We start from the raw sequence: 23384 nt of genomic DNA on the forward strand, positions 1-23384 counted from the left end.
AGCTGCAGGGATGTGCCACATCCAGGGGCAGCCCTGAGTGACAGCCAAACCACTCAGCCTACAGCTCCTAGGAACTGTGATTGACCTGCTTCTGCCCTGCCTGGCTCTCCATGGCACTGTGCATCCCTGGAACAAGCTGAGACAAGCCACCGACTCACCTGACCCTGCCCCAGTAGAACCCATCCTCCTGGCAGGACAGTGGTACCAGCCACACAGGCTTGGTGTGGGGGCAGCCCAGGCACAGGAGACACTGGTAGCCAATGAACCAGGCCACCCTCACCTTGGACACCACCAGTGCTTTTGTAGCATGTCTGGTTTAATGCAGAGATTTCAACCTTCTCCCATCTCACATAGCAATCCCAGAGACAGATTCCTCTGCCTGTCACCTCTGTCACCTGCTGTGTACTATTGCATCACCTGCTGTGTACTATTGCCAGCTCCCCTCCCTGGGCAGCAGATGAACTCAGCACTGAGAGCCGTGTCGCTAGCCAGGGCTAGGCCCTGCACAGCAAAAGACTTCCTCTCCTCGGGCCAGGAACTCCTGTGGCATCTCCTCCAGCTGTGCCCAGCTGTGTTTCACCCAAGACAGAAGCAACCTGAGGACATTCTTCACCTTCTGGCAGGCCAAGGCTGAGCTTTCTTCTTCTAAAAGTTCCTCTTTCTTTCCCACCTCCCTGCTTCAGCACACAGCCTGTCTGGCTCGGCTGCTGCCAGTGATGCAGCAGACACACTCCTGGGTGATGATTTCTCCCTTGGGATCTTGGTTACCTTTCTGCTCAAAGGAGTTATTGTGTTGTCTATTTGGATTAGTGATTTATTATCTGCAGATAGGGCAGGCACTGGCACAACATGTTTTAAAGTCTTTTTTGTGCCTCAACCACCTTGCTTATGTAGAGCTACAAAGTACCCTGTCTGCACTGCCCCAGCTGTTGCAAACTGCTGGGCTCTGCCCAGTGCAGCATCCCTTGGTGTGTGACCCCAGGGACAGGGTAGCCCTGTCTGAGTCGCTGCCTCTGTGGCCATCCAGCGCTCCATGCACAGGGTGGGTGGCCCTTGCTGAAGCGGGCTCTTCCTAAGAGTCCTGACTTCTGGGGCAAGCCCCTGCAAGAAAGAAATAAAAGCTAAAACAATGAGGGGAGGGCTGTTCCTAGCCACTTGTTGTCACCTTTGAAATTAATTCTTACTCCTGTGACCTCTTGCAGCGCTGCTTTAAGAGCAGGATGGTCACAGACAACAATTTAACAGTGCTTCATCCATGGGCAGAGGGGTACAAGCTCCTTCACATCTAAGAAGCAAAAGCAAAACATCTTTTCTCCACTTTTCTGACAGGAAATGGCAAGGCAACATCGGCAGTGCTTTCCTAGCTTCTTTTTATTTTTATTTACCCTTAAGGAAAAGGACTATTTTGCAGAGAGGCATCTTGGGAGGACTCACTGGCCCGACAGGAGGTGAGGCAGGACATTCTACCCCCACCCACCACTGCTGCCCTGTGCGACTCAGGCGGCCCAGCCCCGTACCGGCACCGTACCTGGCTTCTCAGGGCAAGGCGCAGCTCCCCGGGCTGCCCGGCTCCGGCCGTAGCCGGCCCTCCTCTGCTGCCTCTGCGGCTGTCACACCATCGTCACACGAAGGCTTCCCGGTGCTCTGCAAGACCTAGAAACCCGCTTTTGCCCTCCAGGCCCGGCGGTCCTTGGGCAGAGGCGTGGGGCCGGGAGCAGTGTCCTCCCCGAGGGACAGCGGCGCGGGCAGCGTGCGGGGCTGTGCGGGCTGCGGCCTCGGTCCCGTCTGCCGCGGCGGTGCCGGGACCGTACCGTGGGGGTGCCGGGGGCCGCTGTGCCGTGTCCATTGGTCCGCGGGCCGTTGCTCTCCACGATGAGCCGGAGAAGGCCTGCGCCAGGGAAGTCCATGATGACCACCCCCCAGCGCACGGGCTGCCCACCCCGGCGCCGCAGGTGCTGGCAGCAGTGGGGATTCACAAAGCGAGCCACCTCCTCTGGGCAGGTGAAGAGCCCATTGCCGGAGCAGAAGGTGAGGTACATGGTGCTGGGGTCTCCGCCGGCCGCCTTCTCCAGGTGCCGCCGCACCCGGGCCCACTTGCGTTCCAGTGAGAGCACGTTCCAGGCGTCGCTGATGCTCAGCTGCTCGTAGGGGATGCCCAGCACCTCCCGCGCCAGCGCCTCCAGCACCACTATCTTCCCGCGCACCTGGCCCAGCGTTGGCACCTCCTCCCGGCACCACACGCAGCCCTGTCCCTCTTCCAGCAGGCAGCGGTGCAGCTGGGCAGCGAAGCCGGGCCGGGAGAAGATGGGCAGCTCCTCCTTGATGCGCATAAGCACGGCCTCGCCGGGGTGGGCGCGGAGGAAGCGCAGGGTGCGGCGCAGGACGCCGCGCAGGCTGGCCCGCTGGAAGGTGCAGAGGTGGTAGATGCGGAGCTCACCCCGCGACAGCTTGCAGCGCACATCCAGGAAGCGGATGCCGGCCGCCAGCTGGGCCTCCAGGCCCCAGCTCTGGCACCGCAGGCGCCGGCCACCGAACAGGCTGAGGGAGTCGTGGGTGCCAGGGATGGAGAGGTGGGAGAGGGGCAGGGCGTCGGGGAGCCCCGCCATCCAGTCAGGGCAGCAGGCTGCCGGCTGGGGCACACAGTCGAAGGCAGCGCTGTGCCGGGACCATGTCTCCATAACCGGGAGACCGGGCACCTCGGCACCTGGCTGGCCCCCCAGAGCCCTGCCGTGGAAGAGAACCAGACCATGAGTGGTGGGAGCATGCATTCCGATCCCACCCTCCCCAGTGGCATCCTCACCGTACCATAAAACCCTAGAACACACCATACCCTATAACCACAAGTGCCCCATATACTTTGCTGCCTGTACTTCTGTCACACTGTACTGTTCTCCTGCCACTGTCAAGCACCCGTCCCAGTACCCCCGAGCCCTGGTACGCCCCAGCCTCCCCCTCATTCACGCACCTGGGTTTGCCTGTGGCTGCGGAGCAGAGCCCAATGAGCAGGGCACGGCCGTGGGTGCCGGCGGCACACTGGCAGGTGGAGCGGGATGCCAGCCATTTACCCGGTGACTGTCATGACGCGCGTCCTGCCTCGCAAATGGCACGTGCACCTGGGATTCATCCTCAGCCCTCGGCCAAGGAGCGCACTTGACAGACACACCAGGCTGGAAAACCACCTGGCTGATCCCGACAGTAGCCATTCAGGCCTCTGCACCTCCCTCCCCAGGAATCAGGACAAACGGGATCGTGGTGCCGCGGGGCCCCTTGATGCTGCCCACGGGACTGGCTGTGCAGAGCCGCGGGGTGCCTGCATGCCTGCTCCAGAGCTATGTCCCGGGGGGACCTGGACCGCCCCGGCGAGGATTGGCGTCGTCCCTATCAGAGAGAAAAGCACAGAAAGTGTCCGGAGCGGGGGTCTGCGCTTGCCAGCACATCCCAAGACCTGCTCAGCGAGAGTTCCTAAGGAAATGGGCTTCATCTCCTTGCTCTTCAGGCACCAGCGACTGCTTCACAGTGGAGTCACTGCAAGGCTGCCCGGCGGGGAGTGACCCACCTCCTGCCCAGGGGACAGAGCTGCCGAGCACCCCGGCCGGCAGCACGTGCTGAACCCAGCGGGGTTTGGAGAGGAGCCGCCGGACAAGTCACAGACCCCTCGAGCATCCCTCCAGCTCACATCCCCTCCGCCTAAGCGGGGCGAGCACAGGGATCCTCGGGGGGCGTTCTGTTCTGTCGCTGCAGGAACAGCCGGCGGGGACCGGCCAAGGGGCACCTTCCCTGCGCGCTGGGAGCAGCGCCCGGGCTGAGCGGGGGTCCCTGGGCCGCCCCGACAGCCCCGCCCTGGCCCCAGCAACGGCCCCGTGTGGCGTCCGCCCACTGCTCCCCGGGCACGGAGCGCCCGCCCGCGGAGCCGAAGCGCGGCCGCGCAGCCGCTCCCGCCCCGGCCCCGCCCGGCCCTGCCCGCTGCTCTCGGCATGGCGGCGGCGGGCGGCGGCAGGAGCTGCTTCGTGCTGGGCGCCTCCGGGGAGACGGGCCGGGTGCTGCTGCGGGAGCTGCTGGCCCGGCGGGCCTTCGCCCGGGTCACGCTGATCGGGCGGCGCCGGCTGAGCCTGGGCGAGGCGGAGGCGGCCGTGGTGCGCGGGCCCGGGGGACAGGGCTGGCCGTGGTGGCGGGGACCGGGCCGGCGGCGCTGACCCTCGGCCTTCCCGCAGGAGCAGGCGGTGGTGGACTTCGAGCGGCTGGGCGAGCACGCCGCCGCCTTCCAGGGACACGACGTAGGCTTCTGCTGCCTGGGCACTACCAGGGCCAAGGCTGGCGCAGTGAGTGGGGACCCCCTGACCCCCGGGCGAGCAGGGGTCCCGCTTGTCCCCTCCCCTGCCCCTCTCCCTGCCCCGCTGACCCTCCCCTCTCACTGCAGGATGGCTTTGTCCGTGTGGATCGGGACTACGTGGCGCAGGCAGCAGAGCTGGCGCGGGCAGGGGGCTGCAAACACTTTATCCTGCAGTCCTCCCGGGGGGCAAACGCAAAGAGCCGCTTCCTCTACCTCCGCGTGAAGGTGAGGGGGCTGCTGGGGTGGGCTCCTGATGCTCGTGCAGGAATCACGGGATGCCAGGAGGCTCGGGAAGCAAGCAGGAGCTGAGGTTTAGAGATGCAAATGGCTCTGGGGATCCTCTTGCTGCTGCGGGACGAGGGAGGGGGCTGGCTGGACAGCTGTGCAACTGGCTTCTTATAAAGCAGCGCAACACCTGCAATGCAGCGTCTGCCTCCCTCCTCAAACTCCAGAAACATGTGCTGGGGTGTCCAGCCCAACAACAGTTCCCCAGCCTTAAGCTGGGATAGCTTCACAGCTATGTGGGGAAGCTCAGGGCTGTGGCCAGGTGAGACATGAACTATCTCCTGATGGAAGGCCTGCAGGCTCCCCAGGGAGGACCACACCCGTCGCAAAAGCTTTTTTGTCCATGTGTTGAGTGCTGCAGCTCCCAACACCTGCTGGACTCAGAGCTGCCTGCCAGCGCCTTGTGCCGCCTGGATCCATCCCCAGGCTGGATGCTGAGTCCAGATGCTCTCCAGAGCAGCCTGTTGCAGTTTAGCACAGTTTAGTGATGGTTGCAAGGGTGCACTGCTGACCCGTGGTCCTTGTCCACCACAGGCCCTCGCCCCGGCTGCCTGGCCCCGAGAGCTGATCCCTGCCTGGCCTGTTCCAGCCTCACGTTGGTTTTAGTGCCATCCTGCCCTCGGCTCAGCAGCCCTTTCCTGGCTGTTCATGGGGGTGGCAGGGATGGTGCTTGCACTCATCTTTGTCTCCTTTCGTCCTGCCTGGCTGCTCTGACAGGGAGAAGTGGAAAACCTAGTCCAGGCTGTTGGTTTTGATGACTGTACCATTCTCCGGCCAGCGTGAGTAGTGTGGAGGAGGGGGGGCACAGGATGCAGGGTTGCCAGGGCAGCAGGGAAATGCTTCACTGGGAGAGGGAGGAAGAGAAAGGATACGTGAGGGCAGGGCTGGGGAGGGAAGTGGAGAATGCCAGCAGCTGCAAATGTAGCTCATGAATGAGCAGACTGCTTCCCAGTGCTGCAGGGAGCAATCTCTGCAGTTTCCTATGGCCCATCCCACAGCTAGTGCCATGTGCCATGCAAGGACAGGAGCCTTGGGCTGAAAGCCTAGGTTGAGGCACATAGGTCAGAGCTTAGCTCCAGATGGACCTTGACCTTATGCAGAGGGAACACTCCCCTGTGTCCTTTCAGGTGTACTGTGCTCTTGATACCTAGGAGAACTGGAATTCTGCTTTCATCAGCACAATGGGGAAAGGAGTTTAGTGTCCAAGGGCTCAACTCTGTCACATTCCATGACCCTGCCAAAGCCCCAAAGCCTGTGTCAGTTCAGGGAGCTTGTCCGGGCCCTGGTGCAGCTGGAGAACTCAGTCTCTAGCTTTCAGCCTGGATTGTTTCATGCTGACCCACCTCACCTTCTTGCTCTGCAGGGTGCTGCTGTGCAGGCGCCAGGAGTCCCGGCCCATGGAGTGGATAGCCCAGCAGTTCTTGGGCGCTGTGGCTCGGCTGTTCCCCACCGCTTACTCAGTGCCTGTGGAAATGGTGGCCAGGGCTATGGTGGCCTGTGCACTGCAACCAGGAGAGGGGAAGGTAAAGGTGCTGGAGAACAGGGCCATCCATGAGCTAGGAAAGGCAGTGCCACAGCAGGGCACATAGAGCAGCAGGGATGACACGCAGGAGCTTGGTTCACTCTTCAGATGCTCTCTGGGCTGAGGATGAATGCACACATGGGAGAGGTGTGGGGTGCTTGCATGGCTAGCATGGAGCCAGAGGTACATCCACTTCTTTGCACTTTGGCTGATTCTGTCAAGGGATCAAAAATGCAGGTGCTGGCTGCTGGGTGGGTATAAACAATGTGTTCTGCTGCCTGGATCTGTAATACGAATACGGGTAAAGATGATGTAATCCAGGCCTTGAATAAAACCCTGTGACTGATCTGGTTGTGCCGGCTTTGTGTTGAAATAATTTCTGTCACCCACATGCTAATAACCCAGCCTCAGCTTCATGTGCTCAGATCATGTCACTTCAGAGAATGCTCACAGGCAGGTGACAGGCACAGGAAGGCAGAGACAAGACACAGCTGCCTGTGTGGAGGCTGCACTTGACAGAGCACATGGTGGCACCAGTGCTGTTTGGATAGCAGAGCTCCTGGATGCTCAGCAGCAGCTGCTGAGGCGCCAGGAGTGGTGGCTCTGCCTGCAGCAGGTCTGTGCAGACACTCCTGGGCTCATCTGCTCAGAGCGCAGGGCTCTAGGGATGCTGCTACTCACACCTGGCCTGCCACTTGGTACCTGTAGTCACAAAAACACCATGCAAATACTTGCAAACGCCCGTCCCTCTGGGCTTTCCTTGCAGACACAAAAGAGCCTGAGCCCAGCCCCGTTTTCCCAGGAGTGCTCTGCATGTGCAAAAGTTGAGGTCAGCCCTGTGCACACCTTGTAGGGGGTCTGCTCCTGCCCAGGTGCCAGAAGGGGAGGAGGTTCCTTCTGTGGGTGTGGAGCAGGCACGAGGAGTAGGGCAGTGTCCCAGGCCCCGGCTGTCCTCAGGCCTCGTGCTTGGGGTCGAGGAACTCGATGGCTCCCCACAGGGGATGCAGAACATACGTGACTCCCAAGTTCCCTGCTGGCCAGAGTCCCAGTGCTCCGGGTAACACTGCTTTCCAGGATTCTCTGACCTCACCCACGGCTCCTGTGTCAGTGACTTGGATGTGGCAAATGGAGGGAGCCTAGATCTCATCTCCTCCTTCTACACAAGCATTTCCATCGTTGGCTTGGGCCTCAGGAAGTTGGTGGAGGCAGTGAGATGGTGTAGGCCTGCACCTAGACAACTCAGCCATGTGAGGGGCTCAGTTCAAAGGGGCCACAGAGCCACAGCTACTGAAAAAGACTGTCCCAGTGAGAGCAAAACAACACCTTGAGAGTAGTATTTAATGCACAAAGGGAAATGAGGGGTAGGCTGGTCAGCATCACGCAAGTATGAGGAGCACAAAGGCTGGTCACCTGCAACACTGGGTTACACAGGCATGGTGCACTCAATGCTCAAAGATTTTTTTTAAAAGGGCACGTGCTTATACAAGGGAGTGGAAATGAACATCCAAACTGACAAGACCTTAAAGAAGTGAAAATTGAGATGGGAGAATAAAAAAAAAAGAATTCAAGCTCTGGAAAAAACAGGTGAAAAGCAAGCCACAGAAGATGTGAGAAAGCATCTTAAAGGCATAAACATTAATTATGACTATGTGAGAAGCAGAAAGTTCTCCAGGGAGGCTCAAGGACAGGATGTGATCAGGCTCTATAGGAAGGAATGAGCTATCACAGAAAGCCTCGCTGAGTTACTTGCATTGCCCTTTGCTGTTAGGGAGCTCACACTGCCATCATTCCTTAGGGGACACACATTTGCATGACTGTCCCAAAGCATGCAGGGGAAAAAAATATTTTTAACACCATTTTTAGAACACATGGTTAAAAGTCTGCCAAAAGGAACACTCAGATGAATGTCCAAATACTCTCCTGGATGACAATTGCAGTGATCCCTTTACCAAAAGGTCAATATTGTTAAATATGATGCTAGTTCTTAAAAAGTTCCAGTGGGAACCAGGAAACAGCAAAGCAGCTAGGCCGCCTTCTATAAAAGGCACGTTGCTAGAAAGGATAATAAAGTCTGGAAATAACAGGGCCAAGGATAAATTGGGTGTAATGGGAGATTCCACGTGGCTTTTGAGGGGTCAGTTGCAAGGCACAAGCCTGGATCCCTCTTGGAGGAAACCAGCCATTGTGTACACAAGACAATCTTCTCCTCAGAGTGCACTCAGATCTCCAAAAAGCTCTCCCAGAAGGGCTCTTAAAGAAATTAAGCTGTCGTGGGAAAATGAGGAAGGTCTGTGTAGTTTCTTATTGGAAATGTTTTCTTAGCACTCCAAAGCTTTGAAACACACAAAACAAACATTTCTTGCTGGACAAAACTCTGTGGAAAATGCAAGCCATTTCTGTGTAACCCTTGTTTCTGCTCAGTGGTAACGGTTTCTTTTTCAGTGTTTCAGATAAATCTGTGTTAAAATGCTCAGCTGCAATCCCAGCACACAGCATAACTTCCTTATCACCCTCCCACATGGAGTTTCCTCACAAACTTTGGACCTCAGTTGCCCAATTTGCTCTGTGCACTCCTTAAACCCCCACCCCAGAGCTTTGGAAGAGATTTTAGACCACTGGTCACTGAATTACGGCAGAGAGGATTTGCTCACCTAGGGCTGAAGGAGGTGAAGGAGACTAAAGTCTGCAGGGAAGAGACCCAGTCCTGCCAGGGGCTCTCACTGGGGAAAGCTCCAGGTTCTGTGAGCAGCAGGAGTCTGCAGAGATGGAGCCGAGTCCTTGGCACGCCTGGCGGGGCTCTCGGATTTCCAAGGGCGCGCAGCCCTGGCTGCAGCTGGCGGAAGAGCAGAGCAGGGAAGGGTGCTCAGAGGCCACTGGGCAGCAGTAACACAAACCACCTGGTCCCACAGAGCCACGTTCTCCCAGGATTCCCATGCTGGCTTTATTACAGAAATTGGTGATGAAAGGATACTGGCTTGCCAAGGGTCAGCAGTGGGGGTTGCCCAGGAGGTGCCCCCTGGCCCTGCTGTCCCGCCCAGCCCTGAGCTGTGAGAGCCACCAGCCCCTCTTACCCAGCCCATGCTGCCGCCGCCTTCCCTCCGAGCTGGGGGCTGCCTGAGCAGCCGGCACAGCCTCCTGCAAACAGCACCACGCTGCAAAGGGGCTCTTCAAAACAGCCTCTGAGCTGGCACTCAGTGACATCCTGGTGCCATCCCTGCTAGCAAATGCGTGACCCTGATGAACTCTCTGGCCCCAAGGGCACCGGCACAGCCCAGCAAAGGTGCAGTTTGCAAGGCTATGCTCCTCCAGAGAGCAGGGGCTGCACCCCAGCTGCTGGGAGATGGGGCCACTGAGCTACCCCTGATGGGGGTGAGGCACCTCCAAGCTCCTCCTGAGTCCTCTGAGAACAGGACAGAATGAGAACAGCCCGGAAGAGTAAAGGACCTCCATCCTTTGTGGGTGCTGCTCTTCCCTTCCCCACTCTGTGAGACACGAGGGAGGCTGGTGGGCACCTCCATGCCAGCAGAGGGAAGGGCAGCCCACCACACCCTGGCTCTGACCCCTTGCCTGAGTGCATCTTGGGGGCTGTAATCAGCCCAAGCCATTATTATCTGATCATTTCATCCTCTGAAATTGTTAGCTGTATTTTCTTTCATTCAGTTCCACTACAAACGAGTACAAAGCCAGGCCAAGCTCTCCAGGGAGGCACAGTTTCCAGCAGACTTCCAGTTTTCACTTACTGTACTCAGATGCCTGAACACAGGCAGCGTGTTGCTGCATAATCCCACAACAGCCTAAAATCCAGCCAGAAGCCAGAGCCAGGCAGGCACATCTCTGACACAGCACAAGTGAAAGGGGACCAAGAGCTGAGCTTAAATGTAACCCTGGGTTTCACCCAGGGAAATGGTGGTTGTTAGTGCCTCTGGGTGTGGACAGCCAGGTTGGGAGAAAAGTCCCTATTCCCAGCTCCCAGTGTTAAACAAAGCATAGAAAGGCACATTTTCATAGTCACCCAGGAGCCAAGGTCTGAAACTAAAGTCACTGAGAGCCACCACCATTGTTGAAGCAGTGGATATTTTGACATTAGCCACTGCCTTGAAATTAATAGCAAGACTTCTCACAAGCATTTTTATTTTTCTGAAAGTTCCATTTTTCACTCAAAAAATCTCACTTGAATGAAGCATTTCTACCTGGCTCTTCTAAATACTGACATGGAGCCTGATGAATCATTAAAAGAAATACTGTGGGCTTCCTGAAGTCCCCTAAACCTCAGCTTGGCCCTTCCAATTCGATTACCTGATCTCACCCCAGCAAATCCACATTTTCCTTCCCCCTGTGTGAGCTTAGAGAGAAGAAAACAAAGCCCAGAAGCCGGCGGGGCTGGGGCCAGCTGCAGCAGGGCGGCCGGCATTGGACACGGGGCTGGCGGGGGTCCAGCTGCGGCGCTATATAGGAACGAGGGAGGCAGCCGGGCTGCAGACGGAGCCTCTGCTGCCCGCTTTGGCCATCACTCACACCCTTCTCGCGGTCGAGGGAACTACAGCCTGCCAAGATGTGCAAAGGATTAGCAGCGCTGCCCCACACGTGCCTGGAGAGGTGAGAGCGGCCGGGGTGTGCGGGATGCCAGGGGCTGCCTCCCCGCGGGGCTCTGCCGGGGCGGCTGGAGGCACAGGGGCTCTTCCTGCAGCACATCCCGGGTGGGCATCTCTCATGGGGACTGGCAGGATCCAGCTCTGAACGGGGAGGGAAGGGAAGCTGGCTGGGGGTGGCACAGTGGGTGCTGCAAGTGGCTGAGGTTCCTTGGAGGGATGAGTGATGATTTGCTCCCGAGCTCCCCACTCTGCCCTGGGAGTCATTCTGCTGGGTGAGTTTGGGCTGCTCAAAACCCAGCCCTCCACCATTCTGGGCAGGAGCGCTTCATCCTCAGATCTTATCAATTTCCACAAAACACGGGGAGGAGAGGAGGAAAAAATCAGGACAGAGGTTTTGCCTTTCTGAGGTGGAAACAGCCCTGTCTCTCCAAGGTGCCTCACAATCCTCTTTTAATTGCCTGCGTGCCACTGACACATGGAATAGCCAGACTTGGCCCCTCTCACAAGGCTCAGCCCTGTACAGGGCACCAGCTCTGCCCCCCTTGTGGCACCCATCCTCATCTCCATCCCTGTTCACCCTGGTTCGCACCCCAAAACCTGCCCCTGATGGTGGCAAAGGCTCCTCACAACCCTGCGGGAGCTCAGGTGGGCTCCGGCCCCTGGCCATTTCCATGCTGCTTGGAACCTGTCCTCTCCTCTGCTCCCATGGGCTTTGGAGGGGGTCCAGTGAGAAGCAGAGGTGCAAGCACCTGAGGTCTCACTGCAGCAGCAGGGCACTCAATGCTTCACCTAAGGGGGAAATTTAGGAATAGACTCAAGTGAATTCCTCAGTGAGGGTTCCCACACCTGCTAATGCCTTAGCACTGGTTTTTGGATGAGACTGACAGTGGGAAATTCACTGCCCTGAGGGGAGCTCTAGAGAAGTTCCAGCTGAAATTGTGCCACTGAGGGCTGATGCTGCTTGCCCAAAAGGCAAATTCTCACCACAGGCACAAACAGGAGCACAGGCCTGTGATGGTTTTGTTGTTGGAAACTTGTCTTTCTGTGATGCTCCTGAATGCATGCTGACCTTGCCTGCTCCCCTGCAGTCTCCTGTGCCATGGGCAGCCAAGAGCACTCTTCCAGTTTCATGTGGGTGATCCACATTTCTGCTCTTCTGCTCTGCAACCCTTGTTGCCACTCTTCTGACACTTTTCAACAGTAAATTTTCTTAATAAAGATTTTCTCCCACTCCTGCTATGCTGATGTTTTCATCTGCTATACCCTCAAATCCTCACTCTTGAAGGTTGCATTCACACTTTGACACACAGAGCAGGACTTCATTTGTCCCCTGTGCATCACGTTGTATTGCTCTACGAGGCTTTCCAGCTGCTTCAGTGCTGTGTCACAGACCCTCCTGCAGCTACTCCCAGCTCGTTCCCAAGCTCTGATATCTGCTGCTCGCCACTGACCCCTTCCCAGAGCCTGCTGAACGGCAGCTGCAAGCCCGCCTTCCCCCAGCACCATCCCCACAGGTGTGTGCTCCCTTCCCACACTGCCATCCACGGACTGACCTTCCCCTGCAGCTGCCCATCCAAGGTGCCCTGCCGACCCAAGGAGCTGCTCCCTCAGCTCCCCCCACAGCTGTTTTCTGTGTTTTCTGGCCTCTTCAGAGAGGGATGATAGGTTGAAAGGAATCTCTTTCTACGGCCAGAAGAGCCTTGACTCCTCTCCAATAGACCATATTTGTCCATGTGTCCACCATGGGTCTGACACAGCTGCCACTGACATGCCCGTACAGCATCACTCTCGCAGCTCTATGACTCCTCAAATCCTCTCGGGAGGCTTTTGCAGGTGAAGGGGCATTTCCCCTGGCACCTCCCTGCCCTCAGGCACAGCATCATCTTTAGCTTTCAGCTATGGCTTTAAACTCCTTTGAGCTTCTATTTTTGTTTCACTTTTAAAGCTGGAGTCTCTCCTGGTCCTCCCCAGCAGCCCTTCTTGTCCTTGATATGTTTGACAGAGCCCATATTTTCTATTAATGCTTCTTGGAAGCTATTTCTCAGACTTTTTCTTGGCTTGCTCCCATATGTTCTCACAGTTGACCTTCCACCATTTACAGTCCTCTTGCTTTTTCTCACTTGGCCAGGGTTTTTTTCTTTAAAAGATGCCTTTTTTGTTTATAGCTGCCTTTTTCCCCCTGCTGTTTAGCCTTCCCTGAAGCCTTGCTTGATAGCTTGTAATCCATCTGCTGGAGGACGCCAGGATGGTGTCTTTAAATAGCCCTTCCCTCCCTCAGCCTCCAGGCTTTCAGCTCGCTCCTGTACTTCCTTGCTTCCTTTTAACAACGTTCCTTGTCTCTGCTGTCTCTACAGATGTCATGAAGGTCCCACTGCCAGGGAATTGCTCTGGTGCAGGGGGAAGGCTCCTGCTGCTGTCCCCACACCTGCAGGGCTCCAGCGGATTGGGCAGCTGCTGGGGGTCCCTTGGCAACACCATGGGATGGAGCAGGATGGGACTGCTGAGGGCCTCAGTGCCTCTTGAGCCTGGCACTCTTGGCCATGAGTCACTGTTAGGGGATGGGAATCAGAGAGCAAGGTTTTGAGCCAGGTCTGAGCACTTGTTGTGTGAAGTCACCATCAGCTGCATCCAGACCTTGTGTAGGTGTTGGCCTCATCTGCACCAGGGCATGGGGTCCCCAGGTGCTGCTCCAACAGCAGCAGAATCCTGCTTCTGTCTTCCCAGCTCCTTGGGTCATCATGGGCTAAGTTTGACTTTGGATGCCCCTGCTCCCAGCACAGCTTGTGTTATCCCTCTGCCTGCTCAGGAACTCCTGGTATCCACTGTCCTTCCTTCCGAGGTGGGCAGCCCCTGGCCCCTTGCTCTTCCCCCCTGCTCCTGCCAGACGAACCACCCATGATGAGACACGTAGTCCAGCTGCTTGGAAGGGACTGTCCCTGCTGCACAGCACCTGGCACTGGCAGGGGCTTGGTCGTGGCAACATCCTGACTCATCCCTCTCGAGCACTGGGAGAGAGACAAGGTGGCACCCAGCATTTCTGTTCAGCCCCTCCTAAGAGATGCTCCCTGAGCCCATGTGCCCCCTTCCTGCAGGAACCTGTGGCCACAAGTGCAGATGCCTGGGAAAGGAGAGTCAAGGGAGAGGTCAAACTGTCCCCTCAGCTTTCCTGTGGCTCCCTCTGCACCCACCCACTGCTTTGGTGTTAAGGGGGCTGCCCACTTCACCTGCTCCCCATCCCTACAGCTGTGCCATCCCCATGGGTCAGGGCCATGCCAGGTGGTCCCAGTATAGCAGCACTGGCCAGCAGGGTGCCAAGGGGCAGCTGAGGCTTGCTGGAGAGCTGGCCCCAGGACATCAAGAGCCAGATCTGGCACAGAGCACTTGTCTGCATTTTACTTATTTACTTACAGCAGGATGAAGGGCAGCATCCCAGACGCTCTGTGTGGGAGCATGGTGACCTTGTCACCCTTTTCCTGAGGTCTTGAGCTCTCCAAGGTTCAGGCTTTCTCAGAAGCACTGGCAATGGAAAGTGTCTCTGTAGCTGCTGCTGCTGTCCATGACAGCAGCTGTGTCTCTGGGTGTGTGCTGCCCTGTGCTGCACACCCGCTGCAGGTGGCCCCTGCAGCCCCAGGCTGGGCTGCTCTCTCTGCCTGGTCCTGCTGCCCACCTCCAGCAAGGGTGGCTGCTCAGAGACAGGTTTCTGCAGCAGAAATGGGGGGCAGCTGGCAGGGAGCAGAGCAGAGCAGACACCCCTGTGCCAGGTGTCCAAATGTCACCTGTGGGGACTGGTGGGTGGAAACCAAAAACATAGAGAGAGAGAGAGAGAGTTTTACAAGGAGGGAAAAAACCAAAGGAATTGAAATGAAATAGCAGACATAGCAATGGAGCGATCATCCACAGAGGGCTTGTGAAAATAAACAACAGAGAGGAAAATTGCAGGCAGCCCTGCAGGGAGCTGCCATGAAGCTTTGCCAGCCATGCTGAAAGTTCAGCCCAGTCAGCCTGTGAGGAGCTGTCTGTCCCCTCTCCTTCACCTCCTGTGCCAGCAAGATAACCTGGAAGCCACCAAGTGTTGCTGTGCCAGGGAAAAACCCTGCCCTGCAAAGATGGGGACTGGGGGTGGCGAGGGGTATCTGTTCTCACTCCTTTATTTCTTCAGCCTCACACAGCACACCTGAGTGTTCCCTGCAAAAACTCAGCCTGCTCTTGCTGCCACCCCTGAGCTGCAGTGGGGGAGGTGGGGGGGGGGGAGCCTCCTTAGCAGTTTTAGATGCTCAGGACCTAATTACTACTTGTACTGCATGAAAGGGAACATTTTGGGAGACAGCTGGGCCTACTGCCAAGCCCCAGGACCCCCTGTTTTCTCTGCATCCTCCAAATGCAGGTCTAGAGCATGGCCTTGGTGCAATGGGAAGTGGCAGTCAGCCTTTGGCAGTCTTCAGCTCCTGAAACATTTTTTCCCTCTCTGCCCAGAGAAGGCAGCACCCAGGAGGTACCTGTTTACAGGACCCTTCCCATTGCAGATATAAGGCTTATGTATTACTGACAAACATGCTGTATATCTATATAAGGGCTCTGAGTGCTGTCAGCAGTGTGTGCTGGTGGCACAGCGTAGGGTGGCACCATGGGGCAGGTAGCCCCCAGCACGGCCTCTTCTCCAAAGACAGCTCCTTCACCTCCTCACCAGCCCCTCTCCAAGCTCATCTCTATAGAGACTGAATGCTGCACACACACCCCTAATTCAGGCCCAGAGCAGCCTGACAGCCCTGCTGATACAATTATCCTGGCCACAGATGGGGACAGAGCAGGAGATCAAGATCAAGAGCTGCCGCTAATGCGCAGTGCCTGTTTAGAAATGCTGCAGACAGGCACAGCCTTTACAGCATTAAGGTCCATTTGTTCATCTGGAATTAATTACAGAGTGGGTGCAGGGTAGGGACTGTGAGTGTCCCACTGCCCTGTTCCTCTGCCTGACCTGTCTCTGCTCCTCCCCTGGCTGCAGGGCCAAGGAGATCAAGACGAAGCTGGGCACACTGCTCCAGAAGCCTGATTCAACCATTGACTTCATCATCCCCTACCCCGAGAAGCCAGAGAAGCCACCCAAGGCCCAGAAGTGAGTACTGCACTGGGCTGGGCTGCAGCAGTACGTGTGCCCAGCCATTGGGGTGGATACAAGCCCTTTTGGGATGCAGAGGAGCTGAGCCCTGCTGTGGGCTAGCACAGCAGCCTCTACATGGCAGGCAGCTTGTGGCATGCTCCTCGTGACCTGCCTGCTCGGTGCAGGCTCGGGAAGTTATGTCAGGGCAGCATGAGACATGTCAGGTAATACAGCTCTATGGAAACTAGATTTCCCATGGAAACTCAATTTACTTTTGGTGAGATTTCATGCTATTCGATAAAAGTTTTCCCAGAGGCATATGGCACTTGGACTTCTCTGAGTCACCTGCCTCAACCTAGAGGTGCCAGCCTTTGCAGCCATCTGGCTTTGGGGTGGCAGTGTGTCCCTGAGCTGGGTGCCCAGCCTCATGGCATGGCTGGCTCGGGGCAGCTTCATGGTGATGGGACCTCCTCACCCTACGGCCTTTGGCTTGACCATTGCTCCCCAGCACCAAGCTAGTGTATAATACTGGCTTATCAACATTATTTAAAGCAAATGAAACATTAATTATTTTGCCTGCCAATCCAGGGTGCAGTGGGTAACACACAGGGGGATGTTTGCCAGCACGGTGCCCGCCTGACACAGCACTGCCTGGTGAGAGCTGCCTGTGCCAAGGAGTGCTGGCAGAGCCTGGTGGATTTTGTGGTTCTCACTCCATCACTGCCATGCCCCAGATGCCTCTGTGACAGAGACATGTCCATCTCCATTAGCCATCCCTGCAGAAAGCCAGAGAACATCTCCACTCCCCACTCCCTGCTCTCTGGAGGAGCTGTTTTCTCCTACACTGCATCACTATGCAGCCCTGGCATCACTCACCTGTCAGCATCTCACGCGCAGTTAATATCATCCCAGGGACATTCAGATAATGAGAAAGTGAATTTGGTGGTATCCAGGAAATCTGGGTTGTGTAGGTTGCTGCAGTGATTCTCCTCCTCACTGGGGTGAGAAGTCACCTGACAGGGACATGGGGGCAGGGATAGCTTTGATCCTTGGCAGAAGTGCAAACACAGTTCAAGGTCCAGAAAGTGAAGGATAAGAACCGCTGTCATGGTGCCTGCTGCTGATGGTTTGGTGACAAGTAAGGGCTGGTACCCACCCTGAGCAAGCCTGGCATTCCTGCCACTCTCCTCTCCCTGCTGGAGCCACATGGGCAGTGTGACATGGCTGGGCACCAGCACCTGTACTTCCCCCAGACCCACCAGTGAATCTCCTGGGCCCCCAGGACTAGGATAGGCTGTCCTGCCCACTCTCCCTCCCTGCTCCCAGGGATGCTCTGCTCAGCCAAGGGATTTCAACCCCCATGTGTGGCCCCTGCAGCAGCAAAACAAGAGAGTGCAGCACTGCCTTCAAGGAGTGGAGAAGGTCCTCAGCCAGCCCAGCACTCAGTGCCAAGAAGGGGGCCTTCCCTTGCCCTCCAGCCAATGCTGGCAGGGGTGCAGAGAAGGAACTGGGAGCCCAGGGCAGTTTGGTGAAACTCCTCGGGGCTTAAATAAAGCAACAAAAAGCCACAAACAACAACAACAACAACAAAAACAACAACGACAGCAACAACAACAACAACAAACCCAAACCAACAACAAAAACCCCACAAACCCGTTCAGTCTTACTGCAAACATCGCATTGAAAAGCATATTAAAGAAAAAAAAAGAGGAAAAACTGTGCAGATGGAAAGCGCTGGAGGTTTCCAGTGGGAAGGGCGCCAATGACCCGGGGCCGCCGCAGGGCGTGGGAATGGGGCGGGCGGGCTGTGGGAGCCGAGGGCTCTGACCCTGGCCCCAGCAGCTCGAGGCCGCAGTGACCAGGCCCCTGTGGCCAGCGGGGAGCATCTTTCCCCACCCCAGCAGGAAAACACAGGGATGCTTCCCAGCTGCCCGCAGGGCCCCTGCACTGCCCTCCCGTGTGTGGGCGAGGAGGAGTCCTGTGGCTGCAGAAGGGACTCGCTCTGCAGCTCAGTCGCAGCTCTGCCCAAGCACGGGGGAACTCGCCTTCCCCACCCCATCCTCACCCTCCCTGCACTCGGCTATCACCCTCCCCTGGGCTGTGATGCAGCAGCAACCCCATTCCATCCCCAAACCACTGCCTCCACCTTGAAAGTCTCTGCAACGTGTTACTCCATTCCTCCCTGTTTTCAAAGGAATTACTAAAAACCCTGGAGCCCAGATGGGGCTGTGGGGTAACCATGGACCAGCTGGGCTTTCTTTACTCTTGTCAGGCCCTCTCCAGAGGAGGCTCTGCAGTGGCGTGATTCCTTGGAGAAGCTCCTGCAAAACCCCTGTAAGTTCACATCTCCCTGCGGTTGGTCACCTCCCCTCTTTCCACGTCCCCTGGGGTGCTCAGGGAGGGCTTTGCCCCCCTGGCACTGCCAGTGCTGAAGCAAGGGCTCACCTCCCCCTTGCCCCCAGATGGGTTTGCCAGCTTCCGCAGCTTCCTGCGCTCCGAGTTCAGCGAGGAGAATGCCGAGTTCTGGGTGGCCTGCGAGGACTACAAGAAAACCAAGTCCCCTGTGAAGATGGCAGAGAAGGCCAAAAAGATCTATGAGGAGTTCATCCAGACTGAGGCACCCAAAGAGGTCAGTGGCCATGGGACAGGAGATGGTACTGGGAGGGATGAGGCTGCAGCCCTGTCAGCCTCCATCCCAAAGGACAGCGATGGCTGCAGAGCACCTTATGCTGTAGCTGAGAGGTCAGAAGGCTGTATCCTTGTCAAGGGGCAGCCTCATCCCCACGTGCTGCACTCCCATCCTTCACAACCCTGGAGCCCCTGTTTGCATGCTCAGCTTCTGCTGGGCTGTCTCCATCCATGGGCACCCCCAACACATGCCTGTCCCCACCCTCCCCATGGAGGTGTGACATCAGTCTTAAGGGATGACAATGTACAGTAATCTTCCTCCCCAAGTTAGCTTTGCAGCAGGACAGAGCTCATCCTGACAGCTTTGCCACCAATAATTCCACCAGAGAAATGAATCTGCTTCAGTCCCTCCCCTCACCCTTTGCGTGATTTTTGGTGGGCCAGAGTAGCAAGGGGAGACCATCACTCAGCCCTCCAAAGGCAGGCTCCCATCCCTCTGACACTCTCATGACAGGTGAACATCGACCACTTCACCAAGGCTGTGACCATGAAGAACCTGGTGGAGCCATCACCAACCAGCTTTGACATGGCCCAGAAGAGGATCTTTGCCCTGATGGAAAAAGACTCCCTGCCCAGATTTTTGCGGTCGGAGTTTTATCATGAATTAATCAAGTAGCAATGCAGCAGGGCTGTGCAAGGCATCCCTGCTGCTTCTGTCTAAACACCTGCCCCTTCTCCTGCAGCTGCTTTGCTTTCTCCATACCACCTAGAGCACTCAGAGGTGTTGCTAAGCTCCTCCCCCCATGCTTTGGACTGTCCGATGTCCTGGTGTTTCCTCTCTTACTATCTCTTTCTTCTCCCACAAAAGACCAATTTGCAGAAACTCCCTGGAGTTGGGACCCAGAAGGGTGAGGGAGCAGCCCCAGCTCTGCAGTGACCAGGAGCCATATGGCCAGTTGACACATCCCTGGTGCTGTGGAGCTTGGCATGAGCTGGAGGCTCTGAGGTGCTGATTTTGCATTCTTAGGGCTCCTTAGAATATGACAATTTTTCTCACAGTGTTGCCCATATTGCCGGTTTGGCCCAGGCTCGCTCCCTTCTCCCACCTTCCCCGGCTGCTGCTGAGACTCACAGGTACTCTGCAGGTGCTCCCCTCCCTGGCCAAGGTGACGTGAGACATATCCACTGCCCGATTTGCATCACCTTCCTTCCGAAAGCAGCCAATCAGCAGGCACAGTGACAGCCGGCCAGGGACGGGGGCACGGCAGGGACACCAGTGACACTGACACGTACAGCAAGGATGGCACTGTGACAAGGAGGGCAGGGACCGCTGTACGGCAGAAGCAGGTGCTGCAGGGTATGCCTGGCTGGCACCAGGGGTGAGCAGAGCGAGCTTGTGGCACCTCTTCCCCAGCAGCTCCACTCGGAATCAGCCTGTTTGCTTCCCTCTAAATACAAAAACAAGAGGATAAAATGAGACCTGTTGGTCTAAAACACTAGGACTGCTTAGCAACCCAGAACTCCTGCTCACTCCAACCTTTGCACAGCGCCCTGAGCTGCCAGGGCACATCCTGTGCCACATCCCAGTGCACAGCCCTTGTGATGTGCTGGGATGCAGCTCTGGGGGCTGCCAGGGGGCTCTCTTGTTTCAGTTGCTTCTCTCTGTGGTAGGCACACCAAAGCAATGCTCCTGCACAAACCTAGCATCGCACAGGAGAAAGGGAAGACATGCTGGGGAAAAAGAAAGATGAAATTCCAGCTGTTCAGATCCAATTAGAAAAATCCAAACCAAACACAAACCCACCATTAGAAATGTGAAAAGTAACCCCCTGGCTTCTAGAACAGAATGTAGACCCTGCTGAGTTTGTGTAACCTGCATCTCTCTCTGCTGTCTCCTCCTATCTACCCAGGCCATGTGTTTCCATGGGCTGTCTCTAAAAAGGACTAGTTGCTTTCTAATGATTCAAAGCCAGCCCTCTGCTAAAAGAATAAATCACACCTGAGGATGGGGCAAGGGCATACATGAAAAGCAGCCCACAAGGTCTCATTTCAGCTTTGAGGGAAATGTGACAAACCCCTGCTCCACAGGGCCCAGATGGTTCATCCCTGAGTTGGTTTCCTGGTGCATCATCCACAGGGTCATGGCTTGCAAAGAGCTGCTTCAGCCAGCAGCCTGACAGGTGCCAGCAAAACATCTGTGGCCCTGCTGCCCACGGGCATTCGGGGCTGCTCTGCCTCACTGCTAGTCATGGGACTCTATGCAAAATGCAGTAACATAAACAATGGATTTGCCAGCCTCTTCAAGACTTTCAAAATCTGATCACAACCCTGCCAGTCTCAAATATTTACACGTTGTCACTATGGCAATGAAGAAAAATACATCCCAAGCAGCAGGAAATGGGCTGTGTTTTCCAGGCAGGAGTGGGGAGGCAGGGGAAGGATGGAGGCAGTCACAAGTGTGACTCTTTTTTTAAGCTCTGGAGCAAAAGGCCTGGGAAAGTTGGTGCTGGAGCAGCAGGGTCGATGCTTACAGGCATTCCCCTGGGGTGAATGCAGAGGGTGGCTTGGGTGACCTAAAGAGCCCAAGGGAGCCCATGAGCAGTAGGAGGGTCCCATCAAAAGGGCACAGGACCCCCCAGCAGTGTCCATCATTCAGGTGGGCACCAAGGGGGAGGCAGAAGCAGGGCTAGCTGTGGGACGGGGCTTGGCCAGCCCCTCTGCTGCAGGGTGCTCTCCCCACCTCTGTCTGCACACGCTCCCTGCACCCTCCCAAAGTCTCCATGAACTGGTGTCAATTCAAGTGGGTTCAGCATGTTCAAGCTCCTCATTTACAGCATGACTCAGAAAAGCAAAATGGAACAGGTTTCCCTGCAGGAAGACCTGGATCTTTCATTTCTGCTTAATCCTTTGGCAGCTATTTCCAGGTTCCCTCACATGTTTCACAGTTAAATGCCACCACCACTACTGCCATAAAGTGGGGATGCTGCTGGAGGCTCTGGCTATGCACCATCAAATACTGGGACATCAGTGCTGCAGCAACAACACATGGGGCAGGGAGAAGATATCTGGGTATGTATGTACTGAAAAGAAAGGCACAGGCTGGATTCAGGAGAAATGCCACAGCTCTGTTGGCAACCCCTCCCTGGCTCAATTTCTGTTAAAATGTTGGAAGTCTACTCTGGGGGCTGCCCATGATCTACTGGGTGGCCAGAAAATGTGGCCACTGAAGCATTTTGGAGCTCTAGGGAAGTTGTGTTTGTGTAGAAGCGCCATTTGGCTAATTACTCCAGCAGCCTTGCCCAGAAAGGTGACAACACCTGTACCAGCCCCACAGCCCAGCTTTCCATCAGCCCAGAGGTATTTGCTATTGGGCTGATGCCAACCATCATATTTCAGGTAGGAGATACTTCATGTATTTTATCACTCTAGCTCCTGTGAAATTTGGCATATACAGCAGTATATAGACACAACATGTACATCTGTATTCCTGTATTCATATATACACTTACACACACATATATACTTGTAACATGGGTATCTTGATGCCCTGAGAGTCAGAGAGCCAGAAAGCAGTTTCCACACCACAAAAAATGTAGTGCTTGGGGTCCATCACAGAGAGGAGTGCGTGTGGGTTTTGCATTGTTCCAGACATTGGCCATCCAGCTGAGAGAACACAAAGGTGCATCCTTCAGGATAACCCTGTGCCCATGGCCTCTGTGTGCCATCCTGGCACCTGGGCTGGTGCAGGAGGCAGGTCTCGTGCCCCTTGAGGGACCCCTATCTCTGCTGTGGGGCAAGGCAGCCCCACACTGCAGCCAGGGGCATGGGGCACCAGGCACTGCCTCCACGCCACCCTGGCACGCACTCCCTGCCACAGGCACATGTGGAAAATGGCTCCCTACAGCTGCATAGCCCAGAGAGACACCAGAGGATGGTTCGATGTGTGTTTTACGGTGACCAGCAACCTAAAGCCTCACACATCAGTCACAGGGAGAACCACACAGCTCTTGCCCTGCGTCCTGAGGCTCGGCACCACCAGGGCTGCCCAGTCCCAGACTTGGGCACTGCCAAAGCCCAGTGGCTGAAAGTGTCCCAGAGCTCATCCAGGCTCCCCTCAGGCCTTGGTCACTCCCTGGAGGGTGCTGCATGCTGTGGCCAAGGGCTGGAGCAAAGGCAGGAGGGCACATCAGCTCCTCCCACCCATGAGCTGCAGGTTTTCAGTCTGGAGTTCTCCATGGGATAGTCATGTGGGGAAGATGTGAGGAGCTGGTGCGCACTGAGGAGTTGTGTTAACCCATATTCATGTACCACTCAGTAATCCACACATAAACATGTATTTCTGCTACTGTCTCAGTGGACTGTTCATTTTGTCTCTTTGTTCTGAAGGTGCAGCACTTTCTTTCCCACTACAGAGCACTCCGAAAACTTAAAAAAAACTCCCAAAAGCCCTGGCAAGACCAAAAGTCTCTGGGAGCTTCTGCTGCAATGATGCAGTGGTTTCTCAGTGAACTGGAAAGGGAATCACCCCAGAGAGCTGATCCAGAAGAAACACACCCATAGGCCCTGGTCCTATGCTGCCTCAGGCTTTGGCTCCCAGGGTCAGCTCAGGCTCCAGTAGCAGCAGCTGGAGCTGGGGCTGAGCAAGAGCCAGGCCTGCTCTCTGCACCCACAGGATATGGCCCAGGGACAGGCTCAGCTTCGGGATAAGATGTGTTCTGTCCATTCAGGGTTGCAACACATCTGCATCAGAGAAGGCCTCCTTGATCTTCCCCACTCCAAAGCTGTCGGGGGGGGGCTCACACTCACCCCAGAGCCTTGGTGAGGATGGCTAATCCCCATGCTGAGCTGATGGCCAGGCAAGGCATAGACCCATAAAAACCCCTTATCCCCCAGGCTCATGGTGCTGAAGGTGTCTGAAGGATATAACTG

General features: G+C 56.2%; 3 protein-coding genes across 3 annotated transcripts; 2 read left to right on the forward strand and 1 right to left on the reverse strand.

Annotated features, from left to right (window-relative positions):
• Nucleotides 1–1551: 1551 nt before the first annotated feature.
• Nucleotides 1552–2885, reverse strand: LOC136560341 (1-phosphatidylinositol phosphodiesterase-like). The gene is given in 2 exon segments (XM_066556099.1): nucleotides 1552–1775; nucleotides 1778–2885. Coding segments are annotated over 2 exon segments (1173 nt in total). The 5' UTR covers nucleotides 2829–2885; the 3' UTR covers nucleotides 1552–1653.
• Nucleotides 2886–3962: 1077 nt separating this feature from the next.
• On the forward strand, nucleotides 3963–6483 carry HTATIP2 (HIV-1 Tat interactive protein 2). Its single transcript, XM_066556060.1, has 5 exons — nucleotides 3963–4133; nucleotides 4212–4319; nucleotides 4418–4555; nucleotides 5333–5394; nucleotides 5979–6483. Exons 1-5 carry the CDS (start codon nucleotides 3975–3977, stop codon nucleotides 6202–6204), a joined length of 693 nt encoding a protein of 230 aa, XP_066412157.1. The 5' UTR covers nucleotides 3963–3974; the 3' UTR covers nucleotides 6205–6483.
• A 4144-nt stretch (nucleotides 6484–10627) lies between these two features.
• Nucleotides 10628–22805, forward strand: RGS5 (regulator of G protein signaling 5). The gene is made up of 5 exons (XM_066555709.1): nucleotides 10628–10733; nucleotides 15732–15842; nucleotides 18100–18161; nucleotides 18290–18456; nucleotides 18970–22805. Exons 1-5 carry the CDS (start codon nucleotides 10690–10692, stop codon nucleotides 19129–19131), a joined length of 546 nt encoding a protein of 181 aa, XP_066411806.1. The 5' UTR covers nucleotides 10628–10689; the 3' UTR covers nucleotides 19132–22805.
• Nucleotides 22806–23384: the final 579 nt, after the last annotated feature.

Source organism: Molothrus aeneus, chromosome 9 (assembly GCF_037042795.1).
Source record: "Molothrus aeneus isolate 106 chromosome 9, BPBGC_Maene_1.0, whole genome shotgun sequence".
In the NCBI taxonomy this organism is placed as follows: domain Eukaryota; kingdom Metazoa; phylum Chordata; class Aves; order Passeriformes; family Icteridae; genus Molothrus; species Molothrus aeneus.

Coding starts and splice junctions, on each gene's coding strand:
- RGS5 (XM_066555709.1), top strand. CDS start 10,690: ATGTGCAAAGGATTAGCAGCGCTGCCCCACACGTGCCTGGAGAG. Junction 10,734..15,731: donor CCCCACACGTGCCTGGAGAG/GTGAGAGCGGCC, acceptor CCCTGGCTGCAG/GGCCAAGGAGATCAAGACGA. Junction 15,843..18,099: donor AAGCCACCCAAGGCCCAGAA/GTGAGTACTGCA, acceptor TACTCTTGTCAG/GCCCTCTCCAGAGGAGGCTC.
- HTATIP2 (XM_066556060.1), top strand. CDS start 3,975: ATGGCGGCGGCGGGCGGCGGCAGGAGCTGCTTCGTGCTGGGCGCCTCC. Junction 4,320..4,417: donor CCAGGGCCAAGGCTGGCGCA/GTGAGTGGGGAC, acceptor CTCTCACTGCAG/GATGGCTTTGTCCGTGTGGA. Junction 5,395..5,978: donor TGTACCATTCTCCGGCCAGC/GTGAGTAGTGTG, acceptor CTTGCTCTGCAG/GGTGCTGCTGTGCAGGCGCC.